We start from the raw sequence: 13,936 nt of genomic DNA, 5'->3' as shown, positions 1-13,936 counted from the left end.
GATTTTCAAATCTAAAATCAACATTGAAGCAATGCAACAACCTCACAAAAAAAAAAAAAACTACTTAAAAATACACTTGTGTTGTTCTTATGTTTTAAACAATGTAAATATATATTTGTTACACTTTTCACAAATCATTCAGTAAGCCGAGTCAAGTGTCCACCTCTTGATTACCCTTCCTGATCTATCCTGTGCTTTCAGTGTATGTACAGCAAATGCTTTTACTAAGATTCTTTTTGTTGGCATTAGAAAATGAAAAAAAGACAACATTATGACATTACAGAGGAAAAATGTACATAAAAATAAACATTATTAAAGAAGAATGTAACTGAATGATGATGAAACAAACAATCAAATGACCCTTGAATGAAAATTGGTAATCACTGATTAAGCCCAGATGAACTTGTTCATTTAGGTCATCCCTGCTTTTTACTTCTTTGGTCCATGACATCTCCACCAAAGCTTTCAAGAAATCCAAGATACAATCTTCACAAGGTCTTGCGTATCCACTTCATTGAGGCACTGAGTCAACTGCCATCAGACAATCCACCGGTTTCATGACCTCATAGGTGGTTTGCGATGTCTCCTTGATCTTCCCGCTCTTGTCCACTTGCCGTATACTTTGAGTCACAGTGATGGTCACTTGCTTGGTGGACATCCTGTTGTCCTGCCATTTTGTCTAATGAAGATGACATAGAAAGATTATCAGACATGACAGTTACCAAATCTTTTTAACATTTTACTACAGTTTTCCCTCAGTTGCTTACACAATTCCTGAAACCTACACTCTCCCCAAAGAACCTTTCAGTGAACAGTCCTTAAAAGAACCACCTTTTTCTTGGTGTGAAGAATATTTCGACTTTAAAGAACCTTTTGTGCCAAGGAAAGGTTCAATTGATGGAGCTATAGAACCATAGAAGCCAATAAAGAACCAGTCATTTCTCAGATATAAGAAATGTCATAAACACAATGTCATATAAACATATTTTATTTCAGAGATGGTTTCTCTAAAATGTCCCCCTGAACTGTCAGAAAATGTGAAAGCCAAACAAGCTCAAATGTCTCATTAATGTGAAAGGAAGCTACAAGTCTATTTTGAATGTGCTAATAAAGTGTTTGTAGTTTAAAAGTGAAACACTGTAATAAAGGCTGCTTAAATCAAATGAACAATATTTTCAGGTGTGGTGTAAATGAAAGGGTACATAAAACTGAAAAAGTTGGAAACACTGATTTATATTACAGTGTCTTGTTCACACATGCTAGGTGCAGAAGATTGCACTAAACCATTACTTTGGATAGAAATACTTACAATTTCCTCAGTTCGCAACACACTTCTCTTCTGCACTGTGGTCGCAGAAGAAGACAGCACTTCCTGCTCTTGAGAAGAGAGTATTACAGGGGTGGTGTCAGTTTTCATGTCACTCAGTCCCACCTCAGACATGGCAGAACACACTTTCAGATATGCCTGACCCGGAGCAGGCAGACCGTCATCAAAGAGATCTAATGAAACAGATACAAATATGGAAGTTGTTAATTCTGTTGTTAACAAAATCACTGTAGTGGTGATCATCATATCATAAATATTTCACAATCAGATGGATCTATCTATCTATCCATCCATCCATCCTTAAAACAGTAAAAAAAAAAAAAGTATATATATTTTAAAATGTAATTTATTCCTTTGCTGAATTTTCAGCATCATTACTCCAGTCTTCAGTGTCACATGATCCTTCAGAAATCATTCTAATATGATGATTTAATGCTCAAGAAACATTTACTATTATTATCAATATTGAAACTGTTGCTGAAGCTGAATAATATTTTTGTGGAAACAGTGATTCACTACTATTCAATAGTTTGGTAAGTGATTTTTTATTTTATTTTTTAAAGAAAGAAAATGAATACTTTTATTCCGCAAGAATGCATTAATTTGAACAAAAACAACAGTTAAGACATAAAATAAGATTTTTTCTTTCAAATAAGTTTATATATATATATATATATATATATATATATATATATATATATATATATATATATATATATATATATATATATATATACTGACGTCTTGCTTACAGGGCTAAAAATCTTGAAACAAAAGAAGACCTAGATTAATTACTCTAGTCATGGTCAATGGTCGTAGTCAATGCCATGTTGTCTATTTTAATAATCTGCTATCAGTTTATTTTAATATTATAATTGAATTACTGTAGCTGCCCCAAGTGTAACAATTCTGCACAAAGAAATATGGAGTGCTTATTGTGTTCATCCATGCTCATACTGTTGTGTACTGAAGTACTGAAGGGATTCAACCATTGCCATGGCAACAAGAGGCCTACATGAATTAACTGCACACCAACAGCAGACTCGCAACACTTTCCTGTCCTTTTGGTAAGGAAATATCATATGAAGGTTTTGACGCATTAAACTGGAGTGTCTAAGGTGAAAATAGATATTTAACTTAAATATGAAGACATAGGCCTAATGCAGATTTGTGTATATTCAAAACCTTTTTAAAACGCCTCGAAGTATGATCTCAATCCATTCTCACCAAGGTTGGCAGTTTTCTCTGATGGGAAGCCCGCCTCTGAAGAGTTTTCTGAGGGGATGCTCTGGATGGATGACAGGGGGATGTCTGTGTCTGTGCTTGCCAGCCAAGTGGACTCTGTCTCTTTGGTCCAGCTCTCCATATATCTTGGCTCCAACACATCTGTCCTGGAGCCTCCACAACCCATTATGTGAAAGACAAATCCACACCTACACAGCCTTGGATACCTCCCGAATGGCAAATGGAAAAATGGTGTTCATTGCACAAGTCATTGGCATCTTCTTTCAAGCCATAAATGTTACGTCATTTAGCATCAAGAACCCATTTCACCATAATTTTGTTGCAAAAATCAGTAGTCTTGCGCTGGTCAGGTGTCAGGTCACGCAAACATGGAGATCTGGGACTAATTCTGTGGAAGAAAAACGAATAGCCTGTTTGTTGTGATCCTAATCCTTTAAAGTAACATTTCAAAGTTAAAGTAAAAGAATTAAGGAACAGTTTACAGCAGGGTTCACCAATCTCTGTCCTGGAGGGCCGGTGTCCTGCAGAGTTTAGCTCCAACCCCAATTAAACACACCTGAACCAGCTAATCAAGGTCTCACTAGGCATACTAGAAACTTTCAAACAGGTGTGTTGGAGCTGGTTGGAGCTAAACTCTGCAGGGACAGCGGCCCTCCAGGACCGAGATTGGTGAACCCTGGTTTACAGTGTCTTTGTTACATATGTTACATGTAGGCTACATAATAACAGTAAATTATGCATAATTGCATGTAACTAACCCTCAACCAAACCCTAATCCCACCCTAACCCTGTAGTGGGCCAATTAGCCTACATGTTGCTAATTAATATTACTCAGCACTTAATTACACTGTAACAATGACACCTTAAAATAAATGGTAACCTTTTTCCTTCTTCTTGTATTTATATAATTAGCTTCAGAAATTACGCATAAACATATATAACCTTAATGAGTGATTTTTGAATAGGAAATAAGATGTATTAACCCGTATCCAAATTGAGTAGTTCAGCCCTCGCAATAGCCTACGCACATGATGTAAACAAAGACGAGTTTAAAATTGCCTCTGGTCCAAATAATAAAGAAACCAATAAACTATATTCAGAATAGATTCCTAATTTAATTTAAGATATGTACAGTTCGTTTCCCCTGTCATGCAATCATTAATCGATTGATAATTTATTATACGAGTAGCCTACATCATTGTGTCGTATTTACTGTGGTGACGGCGCGCTCCTTTCATACGGAGAACATAATAATGTGCAGAAACATGCATTTTCATAGTATGCGGTGTAATCAGTCCTTCAAATGTGCTGAATGCCTTGCTTGTGGTCTTTCACGCGACAAAGATTTTTGATATTACCTTAAGTCGACAGAGGAATCAGAGTCAAGAGTCGAATTGTTTTCTCCGGTATCCGTTCACAGTATTTATTACTCTTTTCAAAACATAATTTCCAAAATTCGTAGAGGAGCTCTACAGCGAGGAAAAAAAAGCCCCCAAACACTGAATGATGATGACACTCCCCCATCTCTCTCTCTCTCTCTCTCTCTCTCTCTCTCTCTCTCTCTCTCTCTCTCTCTCTCTCTCTCTCTCTCTCTCGATGTGAATGATGCTGATCCTCCTATCTTTTGGCTAAGATTAACGAGGTAGTCTATGTGTGGTACAAAGTGATTTTGACCATTTTTCATACCACTTAAAAATCCACCCCTGTTGACCCGTGCAGCTTTAATGTTACTGATATTCCTTCCTCTTTTCAGACTGAAGACAGCGGTATGTTTGTTATTGAAGACTTCTACAGTTTACACTTCTAAAATCGAGAAGAAAATTGCACATTTGCGCCATGGGTTTCCTGCTCTCCTTTGTAAGCTGCTGTTTGTTATTTGCTGCTATACTGTGCAGCATGAGGTCCATTCCATATGAATTAATGACATTTACAGGAAACTGCACTATCGGTGAATCAACATTTGATTCTATTTATAAAGGATCTGCCTCTTTGATAATGGCAAATGCATTCCTAATGTTATTTAGATGAAAAAATGGTATGACTGTAATGTGCAACACTGGAGGTTTCAGCTTTTCATAACCATTTGTTCATTGCTTCGCTATTTAGTTTGTAAAGAAAAGTAATGAAAAAAGTACATTAAGGCTACTTGCACTAATGCATGCCCTATCTCTTTTGCTTTCACCTATTTAAATAAAGTGATCAAAATATGACAATACCCATCATGAAATATCAACATTTTTGGCCATTAAATATTTTAAATATTCAATTATATACATCTATAATTAAATAATAATAGGAATTATTCATTTAGTTTATTAGATTAAACCAGCACATTAGCATGATAGTTCATCCAAAATGAAAAATTGTCTCATGTTCCTCATGTTCCTCAATCTGTATGACTTTCTTTCTTCTGTTTTTTTTTTTTTTTTTCATTCAGACAATAAGAGTCAATGGTAACCAAAACTGTTTGGTTTAGAATATCTTCTTTTGTGTTCGACAAAATAAAGGAGTCATATTAGGTGTCACAATCATAATTCACCAGTCACCAGAATTACACTTGCACAGCATCCTTTCTGGTCCCCACCTGCACTCAGTCAGTCATCATCACACCTGCCACAGATAATCACTCATCACCCATGCACTGGCTCATTATCTCCCTACATAATCAGTCACGCTCCTCAACACAATTGTCTTGTCTCGTCGTTCAACACTGAACTTCCACCTGACTACTTACCTTTGGGTTACCTACCCGTGCATCGAACTGTCCCATCCTTCATCTTCTGTGTATCGTCGCCTGCCTGAATTTTTCCTTCAGTCCTGACTTCCAGTCATTTCTCATCTCAACCTGCAACAGATAAGACCTGTCACTTACATGCCAGTATCACCATAACAATCTGCTATCCAGATAGTCACCAGCTAACTTCATGTGTGTTATTCAATAAACTCTTTTCAGAAGTTACCGGTGTCTGCATTCTTGTGTTCCATGACAATATTGGAACAAAATTGTAAGGTATGTTTGTATCCATGGACTTTTAGTTTGCTTTTCCTTGTTTCCTATGTTTCATGCCACTCGTTTGTTAAAACGACTGATATTAAGATCTACCTCTCCCTGCTCCATCTTCCTTCGCCTACATGTGAAAAAAATGAGGGAGAGAAAATGATAATTGAATTCTGCAGTAGAAATCTGTCAACTGGCTTCCCGGTCTTTAGCCCCACATTGGTGTAAGGACCCCCTGGCTCCACCTCAGGCCTCCGAACACATGACTCCACCCCAGACAGCAAAATAATGTCGGCCCAGATCCGGCCCACATCTGGTATACATGGATTCCACGCGGCCGGATCTTGGCCGACACTGTTGCTGTCTGGGACTTCAGCCTTATGATCCATTGGATCCACCTTGGCTCCATGGTCCCTCGTTTCCACTGTGGACAGTCATCCCACTGGCTACGCCGGGCTCCCTCATCCCTCTGGCTCCTCGCTCATCCGTTCCTGGCCTCTGGCTACGCCTCAGCCCTCCACCCCTATGGCGCAATCGGGCTCCAATATCCCTCTGGCTCCACCATTGTCCTCGGCTGCTCAGCTCCACCACGGTCTTCCGAGCCCCCGTCTCTGCCTCGGTCCCATGAGCCGACAGCTCTGCCTTGGCCCTCCAGACCTGCGTGTCACCCTGTGTCTTCGGCCCCTCGGCTCAGCCCAGGTCTCCAGCTCTCACGGCTCCACCTCTGTTGGAAGTCCCCTTGGTTCCACCCAGACACACACCAGAGGCTCCTCCCTCCACTGGTTCCACCATGGACTTTCTGCCCCATGGCTCAGATGTGGGTTGCTCCTCCCTCCATTTCCACTGTGGGTCTTCCTCCAGGTTCTTATCTGGGTTGCTCTGTGGTCCCTCCCTCTGCCGACTCCCCCATGGACTCTTTCTCCTGTTCCCCCAAGGACTCTTTTTCCCAGTCCTCCATAGACTCTTCCTCCTGTCCCTTCTCCAATGGACCTTTTTTTCCGCCTCCTTTTATGAGACTAATAATAAAACAGCTGATATCAAGATCCATTTCTCCCAGCTCCTTCATCATCCTTTGCCCGTACTTGATAAAAATGAGGGAAAGAAAATAAGACAGAATAGTTTAATGCTGCATTAGAAATTTGGCAACTGACAGTGTTTTCCTTCAGTAGCCAAAGAGAAAATAAAGACAAAAAAGCTGATATGTGTCCAGTTTTATTATAATAGCAACAACCATTACAAACTATCAGTCATTTCTGGTTGCCCATATATCTACATGAAGTGAGACTAAGTATGGCTATGTAAGAATATCTATGTTTGAATGCACTTTGTAACCTATATAAAAATAATTTATAAAAATGATATCCCATTTATGAAACTTTCAAAATGATTGTGTAAAGTAGAAAACTAAAGGATAAAAGTTAGCTACAGTGTTATAGTCATCAAACATCTGCCTGAAAGTATATTACATGCATATCTCAGCTCTTTTATGAGTTTGTTCTGTTCTGGAAAAAAAAAAAATCATTGAATGTGCTTGAACACTGACCTAGACATCTGTGAATAGTAAAGGGCAAAATGTGGTAAACCCTTTATTAATCACTGTAACCTGCAACACTAAAAGATGCCATAAAATGCTTATGTGAAGCAATTTAATTGGGTTTTAAAATCCACCACACAGCCAGTAAAAGGCTAAGTGAGCATAGCAGTTATATGAGTCCTGGTTATATTAGGCTTTTTTTTTCACCAGATGGGGGCAGTGCAGACATTGTTATAAGATCCAAATATAAAGTTCTCTATAGGTTTTTTTTTTTTTTTCTTTTCTTTTTTTTTGCTCAAGTAACATTTCTTATATATTATGTTGAAAACAGTGGTGCTTCTTATTTTTGTTACAATTGTGATCCATTGTTTTCAAGATTCTTTGAATAGAAAATTTAAAAGAACAGAATTAGAAACATATTTTTGGTAGCAATGTCTACTGATTTTTGACCAACTTAATGCTCCTTGATTAAAAGTATGAATTCTTAAAAAACAAAAACGTACTGACTCATGTCACAAGCCATGAACACGATTTGCTATACTTGTTAGTTGATGTTATAGGGGGAGGGGTATTCTAATTCTAGAAAGCATTTGATTGGACAAAACTCTGTGTAGTGCAGTATGAGTCATCAATATTTTTGGATTGATTACCCAGAAGAAAAAGACAGAATTTTAACTTTTTTTTTTTTTTAAGTTTAGAAGTGCACTAACATATGCAATATATGAGCTCAATGCTAACACACATGCAAGCCACTAAACTCTCATTTTGGTGTAACGGGGTCTTTAATAGCAGAAAATCATTACTCAAGCTCATATCTACTACCACAGACTTCTTGTATTGTATTTTTTTCTGACTTGTTTTATGTTTGTTGTTATCCCTCCAAAAGCAGCTCCCTCTTTTCAAAGCACTTCCATTGTACTCAGTGCAGTGGTGCAGTTGACTTTGAAATGAATAAAAGGAAACTTCTAGCTAAACGAAAGAGAAAACCATGGCATTTTTAAACAAGCTCTCTCTTTTTTTTCTTTTTTCATCTGGCCAGAACTGTTACTGTTCTCACAATAACAGTTGCCCACTTTATATGCAGTGAGAGTAACTTTAGTTGCCCACTCTATATTTTGCTTTGTCAAGGTCCCCGTGTCAGCTAAGATTCCCATCAAGACTAACGTCTCCTGGCAGAATATACTCCACTCTTCTGATCCCACAATTTTTCGCTCAGTCGAGCCAAGCTCAGTCCACACAACGCTGGGAGTTAAATCCACCTCATCCATCACAGCCAGACCTGATGCAGTCGGCAGTCGGCACACACACACATACATACAGGATATATGAGGAGGAACCAAACTAAATTATCTCACGGCCCTAAAACAGGATTAGATGTGAACAATCTTTAGCCATGTACAATATATTGAATATTTAATTGTGAACACTCATTTTCTCTTATTACATTTTAGATTATTTTGACCATCATCTAAAGTCAATATTTTAAAACACTAATGATGTACACAAATATGTTTAAATAAATGTTTAAATTTAATAATTTATTTTAGTGTATTTACTGATTAAATTTTTTTTTAAGTGTATTATTTTTATTTTATTTATAGCATAGAATGTTTAAATCTATTCATCGGTTGATTTGTCGGTTAGCAATAATTACTGGCTTATCGATATCGGCCAGAATTGCCTCCCTAACATTTCACTATTCATTTGGGCACAACATGACAAATGAATGTGCTTTGAACCTTTTCAGCACATGCAAATCAACAGTCCTCTGAAGCTTCAGTATGTGGTTATATTCCAGTCAGAGTAACTAGGGAAGACGAATCAATGGAATTCATTAAACCTTGATGGCCTCTTGTTGATGGACCTTTCGTCTGTTTCATTTTACTACAGTAAATGAAATGTGGCAGCTTATTTAAAAATGCTGACCCCTGCGCTGACTAAGGATTTGAGCAGAATAAAAGGACTTGGCATAAAAAGTAATGTTTAACTTAAAGAGCTCAAGCATATTAGCATAATAAGAGCTCACATGTTGACAGAAGGAAGCAGCCTGTGGATGTCAACTAGCCAGCTGGCCCTTCCTGATATTTCTGGAACATTCAGATTTTTTGTTCGACAGGCATAACGTTTTTTGGCTTTTGGATTCTCTGCTTTTTGCCGCTTCACTCTGTAACAGACGAGATAGTGAACGGTTCAGAGTCCAGGAATGTTCCAGATTGAGCATTATCATTAGCTTGTTAGGCAACGATGAAAGGGAAGTCTGTTTCCATTAGCTTCATTTGAGAAAACAAAACTTATAAACAAAAGGCCAGACAAAGCCTTTCATTTCATGAAAGCGATGCACAGTAGTTCACTGAATAAATGTGCTTGCAGGTTTGTCATGGCATGAGGTCCTTGTCAATGACAGTATTGGTTTAGCTCTCTTTGTGCTTTAGCGACATGGTGCTTAGATGCACAGTTAAAATGAGTCTGCAATAGCATGATGTGTCTTATAGCATGTAAGAGTTGTTCGGTAAAGAATATAATAAAGCACATTCTTTCAGTATGTTTTTGGGCCTATTTTGAATTAGATTACTGGGAGATGAAACCTGGAATCAGCAGTGACAAATGTGTTCATCCAGTGTGATGAGCAGATGAATTGTTTTTTTTTTTAAGATCTCTCCTTTATATGATAGATTAACAATAAATGACAGTATAATGTCCTACAGCCTGAAATCAGTCTTTCTAAAGCATGTCAGGTGCACTGAATGTATTGCATATTGAATCTAGCATGTGTGAATTAAAAAGAGTAAAATGCATGCCTAAAAGTAGTCTGCTGCAGGGCATTCACATCATGCTGGATAAATGGAGAAGAGAAGCAGCTAACACATTTGAGTCCTTAATGGACAGCACAGCATCCTGAATGACATCTCATTCATCATGTTCTTTAGACTATTTAAAATGTTCCTCGACATTTTTTTTCCTGCAGGGGATCCTATTCAACCAGATGTTGTAGCCTACCTGAATTCAGAAAGGCAGGTTTTGGGATAAGCTGCAAACTCTACTCTTGCAAAACTGTTCCTGTCATTTTAATGACAAGGTCGTGGAGAAAGTTGTAGTCCCGAGAGCCAAAGTGAAATTGATACATGTTTATTATTTCAATTTCATTTTGTTTTAGTGGTGTTGGAGCTCTATTTTACCCAAAGGTTTTTCACACTATAATTATGTGTATCCTCTGGTGATAAAAATGTGCACTTATGCAAGTAAAAACAAAACAAAGTGTTGCATTGTCTTGGGTGCTAAAATTGCACTGTTAGCATGATTTTCACAAAATTGCACTAATAACTTAGCCTACCAAAGACACGGCTCAATCCGAGGGGCGGGATAAACGGCTGTCTTTCAAATTCCCTCTGCACGCAATAGGACAGCACTTCAACCAACCAGAGCGTTTTCCCAACAGCGGAGCTAACATTAGTTGATAGATTCTACTTTTGAATCTGGCCAGCAAAACTACGAACACATCTTCCTTTTTTAAGAATGACTTAAGTGCCATTCTTTGCTCTTTTCTCAAAGAAAAACTTAACTCCAAGTCCTCCAGAGTCGCGGCCAAAGCCGATTAGAAAGACTGTTCGCCAGCAGCAGCAACTCTTCTTTGTTTTCAAGTAGCAGGAACCGTCGCAACTCTGTCGTAATTATGTTAAGCCCGCCCCGCCTACTCTATACACGATGTGATCGGCCTGACCCAATTTAGGTTTTTACAGCTCCGAAAGTCAACGGAGAGTTGCTAGACTACCCTGGCTGCAAAATAAATTTTGCTGCCGCTAGGGTGCGTCTAGATTTCTAGGCTACTAATAACTATAAGTTTAGCTCTCAAACTTTCTTAAAGAGGTTGGACATGATGTTTGTGGTTTCTTTAACTTTTACCAGAACATTATGTAATCGTTCATACACTATCATGTGGTTCTTTCATCTGTGGAAAAAAAAAACAATTTATTCATATATATTGACGAAAAGTATTTTCATCCATAAAATGAATGTCAATGGGGTCCAAAAATGTCCAAATAACAATTCAGTAAAGGTAATCTATGTGAAATATTCACTTTCAAATCATTGATCAACTTATATATAAAGAGCTCAACTAATTTGGACCCCAATGACTTTCATAATATGGACCTGAAACATTCTTCTTCTTAAAAAAAACCATATATATATATATATATATATAATGTTTTTTTTTCAACAGAAGAACGAAAATCAGATGAGATTAAGTAAATGATGACAGTATTTGCATTTTTAGATAAACTATTCTTTTAAATCCAGATTTTTCAAATGACAAAAGTCAAGCAAAAGTATTTGCAATAAGAGAGAGAGTATTGTTTGTTTCACTGAGCTCTTCAGGTGTTTTGCCAACATGGTGACTATTTTGCTGATAAATGCTTGACCAAACTAGAACAGACAGGCAAGCTGACGACAGCAGCACTCCAGTTAACTAACCTCCTCCTCCACAATAGCTTTAGCACAAGCTTTTTTTTCCATCTTGTTTTGGCTGCAAACTTTAGAAAATGTTGTACGTTATTGGATTTGCATCCATGGATGACGTTTTGCGTACAATAAAAACTGTGAATAGGGACAGATAGTGATAGAGGGAGAGACTGAAAATGAAAGAAAAGAGAACGAGTGTGATGATCCAGTAAAGAGAGGTAAGTCCATTCTCTGATGAGTCGGCCATGGCTGACGGGTGAATGATCCTCACTAAACTTGATATGCAGGGTCATCAGTGAGATCTGACAGACAGAGATGATTTAATGCTCTTGAGGACATTGGTGGAACTCGTCTTCTATTTGCCCTTTATCATCTCAGCCTGAGAGTTTACTACAAGTTTAGTTCAAAGTCAGTGCTGATTTATGGATAAGTTGGAATCTACAGTTCTCTGCACCTATAGATATAGGAAGAGAATAAATCTAAAGCCTATGGTGACAAAATCACTTGAAATAAAATCTCTTAAAACACACTTTTCACACTCTCACTTGTTTCATTTATCTACAAATGATAGAATATACAGGAGAAGTGTGTCATCAGTGTCACTCATTGTGATGGAAATGGCAGTGGCGGAAATTACATTTTGAACTTTTTTTTTTTTTTTTGCATAAAAATGACCACCTCGCTAAGGCTAATTTCATAGCTAGCATTTTATGTATCCCAAATACATACATAAATATAAAAATTGTGTCAATATTTGCACACTTTTTGCATCATTTGATTTGGAAATGATGCACAAAAATGTCCTGCTCAAATGATTTTAACCTTGATTTGTCTCTCCACATATCAATCTTCACTATTGTCTCCTTTTTTTTAGGGTCAAAATTGTTTGGTGTGGCGGAAATGATGCCACAACTGCGGAACAACCATTTATGAACAATCAAATACATAAAAGGTATTTGAAAAGTACCAAAATAACAATTCAAATTAAAAATGTAAATGTGTTAGTTTTAATAGAAATTAACCCCTGGGACATAAAAAGGACAAATGGTGAACAATCATTTCTTTTTTTTTTTTGCTTTTTTTTTTTCTCATACAAATGACCAGACTTGGAGACAAGTAAAACAAGAAACAAATACATTTCTGAAAAAGAAGGAAATATCTTTGGCCTGGTATGTGCTGTTGCATGAAAATGACTGCATAGTGTATTACACTTGTGTGACAGTTCAGGGTCTCAAGCTTTAAACCACACACAGAATAGAAATGCAGATGTTGGCATTGCAATACAGTGTCATATCTTTTTGAAAATGTGTTGCCCTTTGAGGAATTGGAAAGAATAGATTAACTTTTAGTTGTGTCTTATGTACTTTGCTGGATTACTGCATCACTCATTTGAATCTGAAAATGATTCTAGTCATAAAACAATACTGGACGTGGCAGGATAGCACGAAAATCAATACAAAACACTATGTCCTGCTTCTTTATCCATTTTTCCTTTGTCTATGTTCAAGAGAACGGATGGTGTGCTTATGCAAGTAGTCCATACTTTGTCAGCATTGTATTTATTCCAACATCGCGCATTAATAACTGAATGTGCGAGAGCTCAGCTCACAAAGTTGATTTCCAGGAAACGTCACTCTTAGTCAGCCAATGACGACAAGGTATAAAACAGAGCGCAACAGTCAATTTAGACATCCTGCAGTGCAGCGCTGCCAATACACAGCCTGAAAGTAACTCAGTGAGACAAAGATGATTGGATGTCCTCCAATTCAGCAGCACCACTGCCATTGCAAAGCAATATTTAAAACAATGAGTCTTTAAGGCGGTTTTTACAAAATGAAAATGTGGAATATATACCTTCTATATTCTCTCCTAGTTTTCTTTGCAGCCTTACATTCTTGTTATTTGTATTCTTACCGCTTGAGGTACAAATGTTTCTAGTTTAGCTGACATTGTGCATGTCCTTGGGAAGAACTTTCCAAAACGGTAATTACTTTCCAGCTGAAGCTTTGCAGGCCATGTGGGAATTTCTACTTATGACAGCAGGTCTGGACAAGATGTTTTCAGTTTCTCTAGGGAAAATAAAATGCAGGAAACAGGAACATTTAGGATTGGGATTAGGGAGATTTCATGTCAAAAGGCATCAGATCTGATTAGCACAAAGAGATTCCTCAGAGGAAGAGACAGAAAAGATAATGTATTATTATTATTATTATTATGCTAGAACACATTTTTGAAGGAAGAGGAAAAGAATACAGCTATGCCCAGAAGGAAACATTTTTATATTATGGAGACTGTTCACTTAGTGCATATTATCATGCATAATTAAATGGCTGTTAAATAAAATAAAAATAAAAATAAATAAATAAATAAATAA

At 37.3% G+C, this 13,936-nt stretch overlaps 1 protein-coding gene across 3 annotated transcripts; it reads right to left on the bottom strand.

Annotated features, from left to right (window-relative positions):
- Nucleotides 1-38: 38 nt before the first annotated feature.
- baalcb (BAALC binder of MAP3K1 and KLF4 b) lies at nt 39-10,794 on the bottom strand. Of its 3 annotated transcripts, none has more exons than XM_079889062.1 (6): nt 10,436-10,794; nt 5,307-5,417; nt 2,882-2,960; nt 2,555-2,778; nt 1,310-1,500; nt 39-679 (listed from the first exon to the last, which is right to left on the bottom strand). In XM_079889062.1, exons 4-6 carry the CDS (start codon nt 2,736-2,738, stop codon nt 512-514), a joined length of 543 nt encoding a protein of 180 aa, XP_079745188.1. In that variant the 5' UTR covers nt 2,739-2,778; nt 2,882-2,960; nt 5,307-5,417; nt 10,436-10,794; the 3' UTR covers nt 39-511. The 3 variants fall into 3 exon arrangements, with proteins under 3 accessions (XP_079745188.1, XP_079745189.1, XP_079745187.1); XM_079889063.1 differs by having other exon boundaries at nt 5,322-5,417; nt 10,436-10,764; XM_079889061.1 differs by lacking the exons at nt 5,307-5,417; nt 10,436-10,794 and adding an exon at nt 3,931-4,136.
- Nucleotides 10,795-13,936: the final 3,142 nt, after the last annotated feature.

The sequence above is a fragment of the Squalius cephalus genome, assembly GCF_949319135.1.
Source record: "Squalius cephalus genome assembly, chromosome: 12".
Lineage (NCBI taxonomy): Eukaryota > Metazoa > Chordata > Actinopteri > Cypriniformes > Leuciscidae > Squalius > Squalius cephalus.
Note: the sequence above shows the minus strand (reverse complement) of the source record. Positions and strands in the feature narration are given on the sequence as shown.